General features: G+C 41.4%; 1 protein-coding gene across 2 annotated transcripts; it reads left to right on the top strand.

Moving 5' to 3' along the window:
* The first annotated feature begins 257 nt into the window (after positions 1–257).
* ago2 (argonaute RISC catalytic component 2) lies at positions 258–9,719 on the top strand. Of its 2 annotated transcripts, none has more exons than XM_088318339.1 (20): positions 258–657; positions 1,591–1,638; positions 3,561–3,741; positions 3,829–3,949; positions 4,010–4,191; positions 4,593–4,729; positions 4,827–4,961; positions 5,069–5,156; positions 5,388–5,535; positions 5,616–5,735; positions 5,912–6,052; positions 6,125–6,258; positions 6,352–6,536; positions 6,621–6,780; positions 7,053–7,143; positions 7,218–7,412; positions 7,500–7,634; positions 7,717–7,818; positions 8,060–8,259; positions 8,352–9,719. In XM_088318339.1, the coding sequence occupies exons 1-20, from the start codon at positions 639–641 to the stop codon at positions 8,458–8,460; spliced, it is 2,631 nt and encodes an 876-aa protein (XP_088174465.1). In that variant the 5' UTR covers positions 258–638; the 3' UTR covers positions 8,461–9,719. The 2 variants fall into 2 exon arrangements, with proteins under 2 accessions (XP_088174465.1, XP_088174466.1); XM_088318340.1 differs by having other exon boundaries at positions 5,912–6,034.
* The last annotated feature ends 6,022 nt before the right edge of the window (positions 9,720–15,741 follow it).

Here is a 15,741-nt window from a genome sequence, read left to right on the forward strand (position 1 = left end):
TTCTTGTCACCTACCAGTTCAATGAGTTTAACATATATTTACGAATTAATGTTGTAGTTATTAATTGGAAGACTGATGCATGGTTATGATATTTATAGCTATAAAAATCACTATAAAATCACTACATTTGTATTTGCTTCTTAATCCATGTCAAGCGCGTGGCCTGCGTTGAACGTCATCAATTGAATTACCAAAATAGTTCCCTTCCTGCGGAGGAAACAAAAGTAAAAGCTCATGTTAGAAATATAAACGTCTACGAATAAATATGCTAAATATGGGCCCATGGGAAACAGAATAATTGTACAATGGTGGTGTTAAATTCAGTTCCGCGTGAGAAAAGGGCAACAGGTTGCGCCAAAAAAAGCGTAAACAAGGCCGGAAGTAAGCACAAGTGTATCCTCTGTAGCCACCGAGCTCTTTGCTGTGCTAGCACTCGGCTATGGTTTTGTGAGTTGGGGGGATGGGGTCGTGCCGACGATGATCGACTCCAAGTATTTAGCAAGTAAAACTAATTCCCAACTTGGATTCGCTTATTTTATACCGAACTACTTTTCCACCACGCATGACTTTCGCTTGGAATTCGCCGACGTAAAGTGGACTATTTTTACGGCCACGGCAGAGGTTTAAAAGTCGACAAAATGTATCCCACTGCCGGAGGTAAGTGGTACGAGCTAACACGAGCGTCAGCGAAGTCACAGCTACCCAAAAATGAACACAGCCTTCAAGATTTTTGGCTTCTTATTTTTATTCAACAACGAGTCAAATCATTATTTTTTTTATCGCGCTAGTTCACACTCATTAAAGCTGGGCTAAAGTGTTACGTGCTTCAGTAATTGGACAGCAAGCTTAGCGTACAACAACAAGCTGCTGTTAGCCAAGTTAGCTTCGAGCCTACCTCGTTCCACGAAACTTGGAATCTTCCAAATGCTAGTTTGTTTCTGGATGTACAATAAAGTATCGTGATTATTCCAACTTGTAATATTAATTAGCATTCACTAGATCAATAATGATGATTGTGTATCGCCGATAAACTTAATTTGGTTTGTAGGAATATTTAGCGCCTGGTCGTGCCATGTAATCTCATCACCAATTTTAGCAGAGGTAAAGATGTAAATACGCTTATGTTACATACACTTTACTAAGCCCACGTGTCTAAATCGCGCGTGCATTCGTGATAAATAAAGGTTTGGTCTAATTGGGGGGCGGAAAAACATTGTTGCTCTGCTTAGTTATGATTGACCTAATTAGTTCAGAATGGTTCTGCATTATGAGATGCTTTTCCACTAGTAACTTGCATAATTATCCATCACGACTAGCAAGTGTATCCCCCCCTCCCCAAATGTTTCTAAAGGTTTCCCCTCTAGAGGAAAATTACGTTGACATTTAAGTACTTGCACTTCTACAATAAGGTTATCTGGAGGGGAATGGGTGTCTCCCTCTTCTTGAGATTAACAGCTTGTTTTTGCCCTACTGGTCCCGTATTGATAACAGATACATTCATTAATGTATTTGTACACCCCGTGCTTGTATGATACAAACATTAAATATCTATTTAATGTAATTATTAACATGTATTTTTTTCTTCTTTAGCTGCAGAGATGTTTGAGGGGCCTCGTTCCTCTGGGTCGGCGAGCTCTGGTAAGTTCCTTTAAGTGCATGCAAGTGCGGTTTTGGGAAATCAACATCAGAATGTAGTAAAGTGAAATTTTCCAATTCAAAATCACAAGGCTTGTATATTTTTTGGGGGGCTGCCTCATGTTGGTCGGATTCTATGCTTTATTTTTTTATATGTATATATTATGTATTTATTTCTGTAGTGTGCAGTCCACATGTTTACATATCATTTTATCAGGAAAGATGAAGAATTTAATTGACAAAGCCACAGATTTTGTTTGTATTATTGTAGATATGAGATTTATGACTTGGTGACTTAAATTTACGGCACATTTGTTTGTTCAAATTTTGTAAAGTTGTTGTCGTGATCGCTTAAGACTGGATGTCAGTGTTTTTGCTGAATAACAACTCTAATTGAAGGTGATAAAACTGTCTTTCCTATTAATTGATGGTCCATATTCTTTTATTTTTGGGTAAACCTAATCTATTAAACCAAAACGTTATGTATAATATACCTGAAATTGTTTATTGTAATAGAGATAAGTTATTGTGTTTGTCTAAAATATAGACTGGAAGAGGACCTTAAAAAAAGAATCGCGTGTTAAACAGCAATCACAATATTGAGGAAAAATAATCACAATTAGATTATTTTTCAAAAGCGTTTTGGCCTTGTGTGTAGAACGAGACACTATCTGGGATGTGTTGGTTTCAAGTTTTGCTGGTCTGCTCTTTTGTGCTAGCATAAACCTAAAGGCGAATTTCATGCAAACCAGTCAGACCGCCATTTGGCAGTATAATATGTTGTGACAACTGAACATTTAAAATTTAAATCTCCAAAGTTCATCACATTCCATTCTGTTGCGCCGGTGGGCTTCATAGTTGTCATTTCAACACATTTTCTCCCCAGGAAAGAATATAAAGTGAATCAATTGGTTCCTACCGCAGTCTGTCGCAATCGTCATTTTATTTAAATCACTTTTTTTTTTTCACATAGCTCTGCTCAATTTGTCTGGGCGTGTCGCATTTGTAAAACTAATGCATTCATTTTCATGCCAACCTGCTTGACGGTTTGTGTAACTCATGACACACTTGGGGTTACGGTTTAAAAGCAGCGATGTTATCACGACTGTCAAAAGAGATGCAGGAATTTGAGTTCCCTAAAATCCACGGGAACTGATTGGCAGATGTCACTGAATGCTTTAGAGTGTGTCCAGCAATGTCGTTGATGGAAAATATGGACATAAAAAAAAAAGGTACTATTTCTGGGGTGGGTGACAATCAGCGGTCGAGCTGATTGCCATGAGGATACATGACCGTTTTCATGTTCAGACATATTTCGTTCTCGCGAGCGCACAGTTGTTGTCCTCGCTTTATTGGACATAATAAGATGGCGGTGAAGCTTCAGTTACATCATCGCAATTCCGTGGCCTCGCTTCAGCTGGTATGAATCTGCAAAGGTTAGCGGCAATCGGGTTCGTCCAAGCTAGCGCCATGAGGCTAACCTCAAAATTATATGCGTTTTTTTTTTATTCTTGCGTCATCGTAATATCGAGTTTTAGAGGCATTTTGGGTGGCCTAAAATATTCAATAAATTTGTACTGAGCCAGCCGGGCCGACGATTAATCAGATACATTTAGAAAATCTGAAAAAATAGGCCAATTTGTTTATCTAAAATGTTATCAAGTCAAATATCAGAAACGGCTCTGGCCTAAAAAAAAAAAAAAAAAAAAATCAAAATCGGTTAAGCCCGAGTTTCTTTCCTGGCTTTCAGTCTCATCAAATGAAAGCATGCCGAGTGGTAAATACAGCGTGCGTTTTTCTCCCGATGCCTCTGATGTTTTTCACATTTTTCTGTGATATTTATGGGAAACTGAGCATCGCAAACCAAAAAAAGCGGCATTGGATAACTCGCTGTTATATCAACTGTGTGTCGCTTTCTGTTACAGAGCCACCCTCATCCCCAGTGCCAGAATATGTGTTCAAGCCACCCTCAAGGCCAGACTTTGGCACCATGGGCAGGACAATCAAGCTTCAGGCCAATTTCTTTGAGATGGAAATTCCCAAACTGGAAGTGTACCATTACGACATTGACATCAAGCCAGAAAAATGTCCCAGGAGGGTCAACCGGTACGTAGGAGTTTGTGCTGGCTTGTTTTCAATGATGTTGTCAAAATCTGAGGGGGATAATTTGTTTGTTCCCCCCCGCCTTCTCAGTGAAATCGTGGAGCACATGGTCCAGCACTTTAAAACCCAGATCTTTGGGGATCGAAAGCCAGTGTATGATGGCAGGAAGAACCTGTACACAGCCATGCCCTTGCCCATAGGCAGAGACAAGGTATGTCCGTTTTGCGTCTGACGTCAAGGATGTGCGACTTGAGAGAATTTCTTCCTTCAGGTGGAGCTTGAGGTGACCATTCCAGGGGAGGGCAAGGACCGCAGTTTCAAAGTCTCCATCAAGTGGGTGTCGTGCGTTAGCCTGCAAGCTCTGCACGAAGCGCTGTCAGGACGGCTACCCAGTGTCCCCTTCGAGACCATCCAAGCACTGGATGTGGTCATGAGACATTTGCCCTCTATGAGGTACGCCCCAAATTTTTATTTCAGATTCTTAATGCTCGTAGATATTGATCGCTGTTTTATTTGGGCCACGGTGAGATTTCTTTCGATTGAGATCAAAAGCACGGGCAGAATTGGCACAATATGTCTTTAATTTTTGTTCTTTTCCTTCTAATAGTGTCATTTATTTAAACAAAAAAAAACCTAACATTTTTTTTCACTCACCTTATTAATGAAACCAAATCATATTGTTAAACGTTTTTTATGGAGCATGTACACATCCAGTATAAAAAAACTGAAGGTTGCCCAGTGATTTACTACAAGCACCACGTTAAATGACAATTCGTCAAAACTTTTACTCAGTTTTAATCTGAACCATCCAATTTCTTGACTTTATGTGGTTGACTTTTTTTTCTTTCTTCTAGGTATACTCCAGTGGGTCGTTCTTTCTTCACTCCGTCAGAGGGTTGTTCAAACCCGCTGGGTGGTGGCAGAGAGGTGTGGTTTGGCTTCCACCAATCTGTCAGGCCTTCTCTTTGGAAAATGATGCTCAATATTGATGGTAAATTTCCGCTGTCATTGTCCCTTTATAACTTCTGAATTAAATTCCCTTAAAAATGTTATTATTATTTTTAATTTTTTTTTTTTTTGCCTTGCAGTTTCAGCCACCGCGTTCTATAAAGCTCAGCCTGTAATTGAGTTCATGTGCGAGGTCTTGGATTTCAAAAGCATTGAAGAACAACAGAAGCCCTTAACAGACTCTCAAAGAGTTAAATTTACCAAAGAAATTAAAGGTAGCATGTCCCTTTTTTTGAAATTTTTTTGCAAGCAACACTTTCATATTTCTCCATCTCTTCATTTACTTCAAATCACTAGTATTTGACATGATTCCTCCTTGCAGGCCTGAAAGTGGAGATCACACATTGTGGACAGATGAAGAGGAAATACAGAGTGTGCAATGTGACCAGAAGACCAGCCAGCCATCAAACGTAAGAATTAATCTTGGATTTTTTTTTTTAATCCCCCAATGCTGTATGTATGCTTGCTTAAGTATCCAAAACCCACATATAATCCTTGCCAGAGCAACAAACAGGCAGTGAACCCTTGTCGCTCCTTTTTTTAAAAATTCATCCTCAGCTTCTGAAACATATATGAAAGGAGCATAGAAAAAGTCGAATGTGTGTAATGGATGTCATGCGGTTTCTTTTCTCCCCCGCCAGGTTCCCCCTGCAGCAGGAGAACGGCCAAACTATTGAATGCACCGTGGCGCAATACTTCAAAGATAAATACAAACTCATGCTGCGATACCCTCACCTTCCGTGTCTACAGGTGGGGCAGGAGCAAAAGCACACCTACCTGCCTCTAGAAGTAAGCAAGCGTCAACATAATCGAGTAGTAACTCATCCACCTGCCTGCTGTTTTTCTCAAGCTTGTTGGTGTGTTTCCAGGTGTGTAACATAGTCGCAGGACAGCGCTGCATCAAAAAACTGACAGACAATCAGACCTCTACGATGATCCGTGCCACTGCTCGATCAGCACCTGACCGTCAGGATGAAATAAGTAAACTGGTGAGAGCTTCTGAGAGAAGTGACGAATTGATCTTTTTGTTCAACCATGGTCGCATTAAAGATTTAATGTAAGGGCTCAATCTCATTGGCTGGTAATTTTAGACCTGTGATGTTTTGCTCACAGTTCACGATCATACCGTAAGAATTTAAAATTCTTGTCATCTGCTTGTGTGCAGATGAGAAGCGCCAACTTCAACACTGACCCATACGTTCGCGAATTCGGCGTGATGGTGAGGGACGAGATGACGGAAGTGAACGGCCGTGTCCTCCAAGCACCCTCCATTCTATATGGAGGCAGGGTATGTCCATCGGCAGTTGTAAGTACAATGCTTGTTCACGATGGCTCGACGAGATTATTGTGACAACACGGCTTTCGTTGTCTTTTCCAGAACAAGGCGATCGCCACGCCAATCCAGGGTGTGTGGGACATGAGGAACAAGCAGTTCCACACTGGCATCGAAATCAAAGTGTGGGCTATCGCTTGCTTCGCGCCTCAGAGACAGTGCACTGAAATCTTACTTAAGTGAGTCACATTCACGCCGCGTTGTGTCATCATGTACAGAGTCGTCTTTTTCTGAACTGGTTAAAATAAATAAATAAAAATCCTTGCTTTTAGAGCATTCACAGATCAGCTCAGGAAGATCTCCCGGGATGCAGGCATGCCCATTCAGGGTCAGCCTTGCTTCTGTAAGTACGCCCAAGGCTCAGACAGCGTGGAGCCCATGTTCCGACACCTCAAGTACACATACCAAGGCCTCCAGCTGGTTGTCGTCATCCTACCAGGAAAGACACCCGTCTACGGTGAGGGATCCAGCCACGCATTTTTTGCACCTTGCTCCAGTCTCGCAGTGTTGGGTGGTCACATTTAATTCATTGATATTGTAGCTGAGGTCAAGCGTGTTGGCGACACAGTCCTTGGCATGGCCACCCAGTGCGTGCAGGTGAAGAATGTTCAGAAGACGACACCGCAGACGCTCTCCAACCTCTGTCTGAAGATCAATGTCAAGCTGGGTGGCGTCAACAACATTCTGCTTCCTCAGGGACGGTCAGTGGGACCTTGACTAAAAAAGTACACCAACTGGCATGAATTTAATAATATATTTTTTAAAATACCGCTGGGCAATTAATAAAATCCAAATGTTTATTGTAATCCATCTTAATTTATTGCTCATGTTGTAAAAATGCATTCAAAAAGGTCTTTGGAAAAAATAATTGCGTATTAAATCGCAATCACAATATTGTGGGGAACAAAAATACAGATCAGAATATTTTTCTACATGCCTCTGTACTCATGTGAAATATGATATATTTTTTTAGGCCGTTGGTGTTTCAGCAGCCTGTCATCTTTCTCGGTGCTGATGTAACTCATCCTCCCGCAGGAGATGGAAAGAAACCCTCCATTGCAGCTGTAAGAAATGTCTCATCCTTTTTAGTTTGTTCGTAATAGAGTTGCTCAATGGACCCCAAAATTGTTTTCCCCAGGTTGTAGGTAGCATGGACGCCCACCCCAGTCGATATTGCGCCACCGTTCGGGTCCAGCAGCACCGACAGGACATCATCCAGGACCTGGCCACCATGGTGAGAGAGCTGCTCATCCAGTTCTACAAGTCCACCCGCTTCAAGCCCACCAGAATCATCTACTACCGTGATGGCATCTCTGAGGGCCAGTTCAACCAGGTGATGCACGGGCCAGGCGCCAAATATGAGTAAAAAAACCCAAACTTTTCAATGTTTGATGTTGGGTCTAATTTTGTACGCTCGCAGGTTCTTCAGCATGAATTGCTTGCAATCCGAGAGGCGTGCATCAAGCTGGAGAAGGACTACCAGCCCGGAATCACCTTTGTAGTCGTCCAGAAGAGACACCACACCAGGCTGTTCTGTACAGACAGGAACGAGAGAGTCAGTATTGTCTTTCGGCATGCGAATCTTGAGGAACCTTGTATCGTTCAGAAGAATAAAAAGTCTTGTTGCTTTTGCGCAGGTTGGAAAGAGCGGCAACATTCCCGCAGGCACCACAGTGGACACCAAAATAACTCACCCATCGGAATTTGACTTCTACCTTTGCAGTCACGCTGGCATTCAGGTAACATGATTTAAGTCAAGAACGACTGACCACATTTATGAACTTGTGTTTATATGTAATATGTAGACTGCGTTGTGTGCAGTTAAGTACCGGTGGATTAAAAACTAGACAGTGTTGCAAAAACCTTATAAAAAAAAAAAAAAAGATGCGAGAAGTCGACTGCATCCGTGCGCATGTTCTGGGATTTCTATTTCACGTGTTGCACCGCGAGGACACTAACCGCATCATCTCGACTGTGCAGGGTACCAGCAGACCGTCTCACTACCACGTGCTCTGGGACGACAATCACTTCTCTTCCGACGAGCTGCAGGTGCTCACGTACCAGCTGTGCCACACTTACGTGCGCTGCACCCGCTCCGTTTCCATCCCGGCGCCCGCCTATTACGCCCATCTGGTGGCTTTTCGCGCCCGCTATCACTTGGTAGACAAAGAGCACGACAGGTGAGGATGACAACGCCCGTTCGCAAGCGCGCCCTCAGCCTGTCTCGCATGTCACAAATACGCCATATGATCTTTGAATTCTCACTTCTCAGTGCCGAGGGTAGCCACACATCAGGTCAGAGCAACGGACGTGACCAACAAGCCTTGGCCAAAGCCGTTCAGATCCACCAGGACACCCTGCGCACAATGTACTTCGCTTGAGACTGCAGGCCGCCGGGTTGGCGTGGGCAGGAGACCCACCCCCACCCACTGAGGGAACACACGACCCCCCTTTGCTGTCCGGCTGTCAGCTGTGTGCTTTTACTGTGTAAGCGCCCTATCTAAAACACCTGGCAGGTACCCAAGCCTAACCCACTCTCTGTAAGTTTCAAAATAATATATATATATATATATATATATATATATAAGTGAGAAAATATGTCACAAAGTATGAAAGGAGTATTGTTATTCCATGTGGTGCTTTATGAATTAGCACCTCACCTCCCTCTATTTTTTTTAAATCCTGTTTGAGAGGGAGCACTTTCATTTGTTCCTCGGGCGCACGTTATCGAACAGCCAATCACAGCCAAGTGCACTGTCAAGAAATGGGTACTTTAATCAAGATGAAAGTCCTTGCAACTTTCACATCGGGCACTATGAAAATGATGAAAGTGCCATTTTAGAGACCACGTTTGATCATGTTTTGTTTTACCATTTGGTTCGCGTCTTTCTTTTTATTTTTTTCAGTATTTGTCCCCGGTGACCATTCTATGCCAATTCTGGGACAATTAACAGTCTTGAATCTTGATATCAACTCTTGAACCAACACTTAGAATATTCCAGGGCTCTTAATATTTTCATAGAGTCAATATAGGTGTCTGTTATTATCTTAATAGTTTGTTCTCGCAACCCAACGGCCGTGCTGAAATCACGTATTGGGACCGGTTCCCAGAAAACATACTTTTTTTTTTTTTTTAAATGTACTCTGAGCCGTGTTTATAAAACGCACGATGTACAAATCAATATAGGGAGCAGAATCCCTTTTCTTGCTCCCTTGGTTTTTTTATAGAATGTTTTTAATTTCAGTCAAACTTTCTAAAGGATATGCATGTAGCCAACTCTTGTTTTAGAAACTTAGACACGTGCTTTTTTTTTTTTTTCTTCCTTGATACACTTTAACCAGTACTCTATTTTGGTTGTATAAATATACATTATATAGACGGTGTATACGAGTGGAAGCTGCAGTGTCTTTGGCGGAGGCGGATGTTAGTGTGGCGTTTCCATAGCGACGCATCCGGTACAGTGGTCTGAAAGCTGCAACATTTTTCGAGATCAAATTCCTTAAAAAAAACAACTGAAAGCATTTCCTCCCGGAACCGAAAGTTGTCGCACACTAGCGTTGTTTTTATGCAAATGACTTTCTCTGAGTCTTTTTAAGATGTTGAAAATGAGCTATATTTTGAATAAATCTTCAGTGGAAACTGCCGAAACAAATTTTTGAATGGGGCGGGGGGGGAATTTAACGGACCGACGCGTCATCTAAAGTAACACTATTTGTGTAGAGAATCCAATGCAAATATTTTCTTGCCTTTCATGACTGTTAACAGTCTCAAGTCATCCTGTCGACATTTTCTATTGTCCACTTTTATCAAGTTGAAGCGAGCGAATGTTCGTCTTGAATGGAGTCAATGTTGTCTCAACTTCGAACTATGCATTGTTTTTAACCACGAGATTTAGCCGAGGCGCCTCTCGCCTCAATCCGGAGTTTTTATAGATGTAGATAGCGCTTTTAGTAGTTTGTAATCATGTGGCTTTTAGTCGCGTCGCTCTTTTTGTGTGGTCCTTTGTAACTGACAAATTTTCTATAGCTTGACAATTGGGCCTGCTCTCAGCCAAATAAGATTACAAATCCTCTCACGATAAACATTCAAACTACACGAAAGCACAAAAAGAACCCCGTGCGAGATGGAAACACCTCACTGGACGTTTCCTGTTTTTTTTTTCTTTTTTTTTTCATTTTAACGCGAGACGTGTGGTTGGAATACAAAAGGAAAACAATTGAGACTTCTTCTTCCCATCTTACGAGCAGAAATCCGACTGACTGTGTTTGCGGGGCATTCCGAACACCATGTACTTGATATTTCCTGTTGATGTCAATATTGTACTTCTTGGTGCTCGTCTCAAAGCATGTACATGTGGATGCACTTTTGATAGCATAGCGTTGGTATGAGCTCGAGTAGGTGTTTGTGTTTGTGTGAGAAATGGGAGTTTTCGGCCATATTATGACACTGGTGTAATTGTATGGAAATGGCCTTGTGTTCTACCTCTTGTTACCTGTTCAAGTGTTATGGTAACATCACACTGCTGGCCATTTCTGCATAATTGCCCCCCGCGATCAATCTAAATGGCATTGATTTTATTTTTTATTTGTTTTGTTGGAGTCCTGGTTTTGTATGCATGGTGGTGAACTCACTATAGTTCAATTAATAACGCGGAGCCGGGTTGTTTTTATTTCTTGAAGGGGCTTTAGCATCGAGCTGCACGGCCAAATTCTTGAAGTGCGTCGCTACTCGCACACAGGTTTTTTCCTTTTGTCAATTATCTCTATGCACCCGTGATGTAAAAGTTTTTTTTTTTGTTTTTTTTTGACACCACAATACATGTCATTTGGATTTTACACCTAAAACCTGAAAATCAGACGACATTGATATCATCGGAATGGATATTTGTGAGATTAGGTTCCGATCTGTTTGCTTGTTGAGTTCCCGTATACAATCATGCCTTGTGTGTCATTTTGAAATTCCGTGTCTCTGGATCGGTTTGGTTCCTGGGGCTGACACCGATAGCAGTGTTGCTTTTGGATGTGACGCATCGTGTGGTCACAAGTAGCTGCAGTCTTTATGGGTTCCATTTAAGGATTATCGTGTGTTAGTTTCCTGACAGTTTCTAAAGCCCCTTTCACACTGCTTTGATGGAAAATTGGCGCATCAGAGAACAATAGAACTGGAATTTATTTCCCCGTGCCTTTCTACAATCTGTTATTTAGATGCATGGCCCCCTCAACGGCTGCAAAATAATCAGTAAAGCAAAGTATGTGTCCAGCCGTTGGTCGTTCCGCCTCTTTTATACCTCTGATACGAGGTTGGAGAACGCAAATTTGCCAGTTGACTTCAATCCCTCCTCATTCCATAACCGGTACCTTTCACGCACAACAATGACCAGGAAGAGTTTCGATGGGCAGTGTGAAATGTCTCCTTTCCCAAAAGGGTTTGTACTTGTTGTTTGTCTGTCTTTGGTGTTTGACTTGACCTACTACTTTACCAGCACCTTAAAACGCCAGAACGTAATCGCGTTTCCTTTAAATATATCAAGTCCAACCTTTGACAATGTTTGTTTTGCACTAAAACAAGAATGGATTTTGTAGCTTTTTTTGCAGCATTTCGGATCTTTTATCGGGTGGTGGACGAGCTTGTTTGTATTCAGAAAGAAAGCAGTAGTTGGCTTCCGTCGCCGAGCAGGCCCAAGACAAGAAATAGCCTTCGCCGGAGAGCTACACACGCATCCTGCGTTTTTCACAAATATCCGATGCCTTTTGAAATGTTAAGCGTGTTTGTGTGTGTGTGAGGAGCGTTGCCATTACGGCGGCAGAGATGGAGAAGTTGAATTGGTGCTAATGAGCTCGATATCTGTAAGGTCATGCGTGATAGGGATGGGCATTTCACTAAAATTCCTTGAGTGGGCGTGGTCTATATCTTGAAAGGAATGGGAGACTCTCTCAGTATGTTCTTAACTCCTGTATCAGACTAACAGTTGTGCCGACCGGAGCGAATATTTCCCATAGCTTGAGATGAATGTTTCCCAACCTTTATTGAGCTGACAAAATTTCATGGCACACCTCCAATCAAAAAAATGTTGCAAAAAGTTCTGAATACGGATGGTTACACAAGTTAACATCGCCATATGTATGTTTATTTCCATGAATACAAATATATTACGTGAGATAATGAAATCATAATTTTACCCAATTAATTAAGTGAAATTGGATAACTGGCCCGACAATCTGTAAAGATGGAGTTTTATGCAACGGCACACTGGTTGTGACTCACTGATCGAGACCGCAAAATAGTTGATGGCCGATGAACCAATCAATATATTATGTTCTGCCCATCCCTAGAATTATTATACACTCAAATTAATTTTGCCGCCGTCTCATGTCGCTTTGGCGCCGTGTCGAAGTGAGGAACTATATTGAAGTGCGATGAGGAGCTTCATGTCGTGCTTTGCCGCTCGCCATTTTGTGGGATCTCTAGGCAACTACAGTACATTTTACAGTATTGTTTCACAAGCTTTTGACCTAAAATGAACCCGATGATGATAAATTTACCGACGCCGGGGCTGCATCATATTATGATTTTTTTTTTTTTTTTTTTTTTTTAAATCATTATTTACATTTTTTGCATATTTGTAATTTAAATGCACATATTCACCTTAGTTGGACTGCTTTGGGTGTCCCCTAACTCGGACAGACAGACCAACGGGCTGACATAAGCTAATTGAAACGTCATTTCACGATGGCAGCTCTTCGCCTCTGGTCGAAATGAGTTCATGCCGACGAGAACATTTGTGTTTAGCATTCCAGCGCACTAGCAGGCAGGTTTAGACTGACGCTAGGACGTCGATATGTCAATTAGGTGCCCAAAGCATTACTGTTGGATAGTCGTGTATCTCCTCTCTGTGCTAGCGCTACAACGCTAAAACCCATTTTCCTCGCTCCAGGTAACAATGAATGTATTTATAGCTCCTTGTGTGGTTTGTTCTATTATGTCGTGTAGCCACATTTTTACATTTCTAATTAGATTCTTGTGTATGGCCTATTTTTGTATTCCTCTGGGGATTGTTCTCTTATTTAAAGGTGTTCTTGGTTGTTCAAAGTAATATTCATCTTTGACTCGGTGTCCCCTCCCCTTGCAGAACTACACAGCGCGTTTTCATGTTGTTGTTTTAGTGGACTCCCAAAAGTCCTGAATTTTTTGTTGTTTTTTTTGTGTACAAGCAGTTTGTATATGTCTGGTTGTTTTGGTGTGGTTCTGATTAGCTCTTTTTAGTCGTTTGGCCTTGTGATAGTTAGCCTGCAGTCGTGATGCTGCTGCCCTCTTAAAAGCTTTCCCTGATTTGTATTCACTTCTATTGTTTTTTTTGTCACTCTCTTAATATATTATTTTTATTCTTACGTTTGGTGATTGTATGACACCACAGCTTTATTCCCTGTCTGATTGAAGCAGCACAACTTGTCAGAAACTTTCTGGAAGCGTCATTTTACTCCAAACTAAGCCACATGGCCGTGCTCTGTTGCTCGCCCGGTTGTGTTTATTAGTCAGCTTGAATGTTGGAAGCATTAAGTACGAATTGTTCAAAGCTACGCTAAGGGGGAAACATCTCGGAAAGACGTGGAGGTATTTTTTTGTTTTCATTTGTATTTTAAAAAGCATTTTAAAAAACCGTGTGGCTTCTTCTTACCAGCTTGGGGGGAAAAAAAAAAACCTACCTCAGAGCATAGTGCGGTGCTAGCTAACATTTTAGCCCTGATTTACAATAACAGAAAATCCAAAATTGTAGTGAGCGGTAAAAGTTCATATCATGTGCGAGCACTGTTAGATTGAGAAGCAAAGCATCGACTATGCTAAGGGACCAAATTGCAAAGGATTGTGATTCAAAGAAGGTTGGATTTACACTGCAGGTCCAAGTGCCCAATTATCCTCCATGGCTGTATTTTGATGACAAGACGTCAAAATTGCTCGCCTCCACAATCCTCACGAAACACGCAAGCAATAAATAAACAATATTTCGACCACATTTAAGTGTCTATGCGTTCGCTTTAGTTTAGATTTACTGGACGCGTGCTTTTAAAATGTTTTTGTTGTTTTCGGGTCCCCACGTGTGGAATGTGGGAGGACGATGCCGTTTCCATGGCAACAAGCTCACGCCGACTGGTTATAACTGATCTCGTTGGCTCAGGATTGGATATGAATGGAATAATTTTTAACCACATTCAAAAGATATTCAATTCCATTAAGTTATTTACTGTGCCACTTGAAAGCAAAATATCCAAATTGTGACTTGAGCAGTGTAAATCCAACGGGTGACCTGAACATGAGGAATAATCGTGTGACTTTTCATTAGCATGCTACAGAAATATTCCAAATCTCTCCGTTGTTCTTATAATCTATCAATCAGAAATGCTACGACGCAACTGTCGTTTTTATAAACTGACCCTTTAAAATGGAAATTCAACCCTACCGAACTGACCTGACTGCTTGGTAGAAAGGAGGTTTCCGAGTTTCCAACTTGAAGTCTTGAGGCACGTCGTCATCCGTTCATCTTGAGGCCTTTCAGGTCAATTTTGTAACGATGCCTTTTTTTTCGGGAGGGGTTTTACCACCATATTAAAATAAGGAGCTTTCCTGCCACCACAGTCCAGCCAGTACTGCAATAAAAAAAAAAACATTTCCGTTTTCTACCCCAATACCTCTTTTCACAGCAATCCATCGTAAACTCAACAAAACGTCCGCAAGGTCTGCCATTTTATTTTCCGAGATGCGGCAATCTGACCCAAAGGTGCTGCGTATAGATCGATCAGTATTTGTGTTTTGCACTTTCAAAGCAGTCTCAAACACGGCCCGCTTGAAGTCGGCTGCAAAGTAACGAAAGAACTGTCGAGTTGTTTTATGCTATCAGTAGGAATATGACTTTTCTTCAAGTAGAATAAAAAAAAGAGGTTGAGAGATGATGATATATACATTATATATAGATCTATACATCCATTCATGAAGTACCTCATAAGCCTGAGATATGCTGCATTCACTTATTTCTTTAGTGTACTTCAATATGTCCAATAAAATTCTGACTATTTTTTTCCCCCTCCTCACCCCAGTGGGGAGGTTTGAATTTAACACGCTGTGCAGTATTTTTCTCATCCCAGTGATCCCCAAAAGTAACGTTTTAAAATAGCTGTTCCTTGTCGACAATAATCGGCCAATTGAGAGCAAGAATGGGCTAACTTGATTTTGTCGTTTTGCAGGAAAGTGATTTTAAGATTTTATGGCTGCTGCCATAAAGTGATATGAAAAATATTTAAGATTTATTGTGGTAGTAATCGAAGTCCAAACATCCATCACATCTATCAATATTTCATTTTGATGATAAATGACATTCGCCTACTCTCACAAAAAAAAGGTGCTGAGTGTAATAATGGGCTGTATAGAGAAATCAAATTTAGATTTTTCAAAATGACAACACTGGAGTTAGCCCACTCTTGTTCTAAGCGGCTCCGTTAAAGTTTACTATTCAGTCATGCAGCTGATTCCAGGCAGCCCATTTCCCCGGTCGTCTCTCACTGGGCCCCCGTCTTATTTCGACGTCAGCCATAACAAAGAAACAGACCAAAGTCAACCCACACAGCCATGTGAATTCAAACCTCTCTTCATTTATGTGTTCTATTTTATT

Source organism: Idiotropiscis lumnitzeri, chromosome 16 (genome assembly GCF_059441095.1).
Source record: "Idiotropiscis lumnitzeri isolate Australia: NSW breed Sydney's pygmy pipehorse chromosome 16, RoL_Ilum_1.0, whole genome shotgun sequence".
NCBI lineage: Eukaryota > Metazoa > Chordata > Actinopteri > Syngnathiformes > Syngnathidae > Idiotropiscis > Idiotropiscis lumnitzeri.

What these genes read in the sequence shown, in the direction of transcription:
- ago2 (XM_088318339.1), top strand. An exon ending in AGACATTTGCCCTCTATGAG is followed by an intron (nt 4,192 to 4,592) that starts GTACGCCCCAAA and finishes TCTTTCTTCTAG; the next exon opens with GTATACTCCAGTGGGTCGTT. An exon ending in ATTCTGCTTCCTCAGGGACG is followed by an intron (nt 6,781 to 7,052) that starts GTCAGTGGGACC and finishes ATATTTTTTTAG; the next exon opens with GCCGTTGGTGTTTCAGCAGC.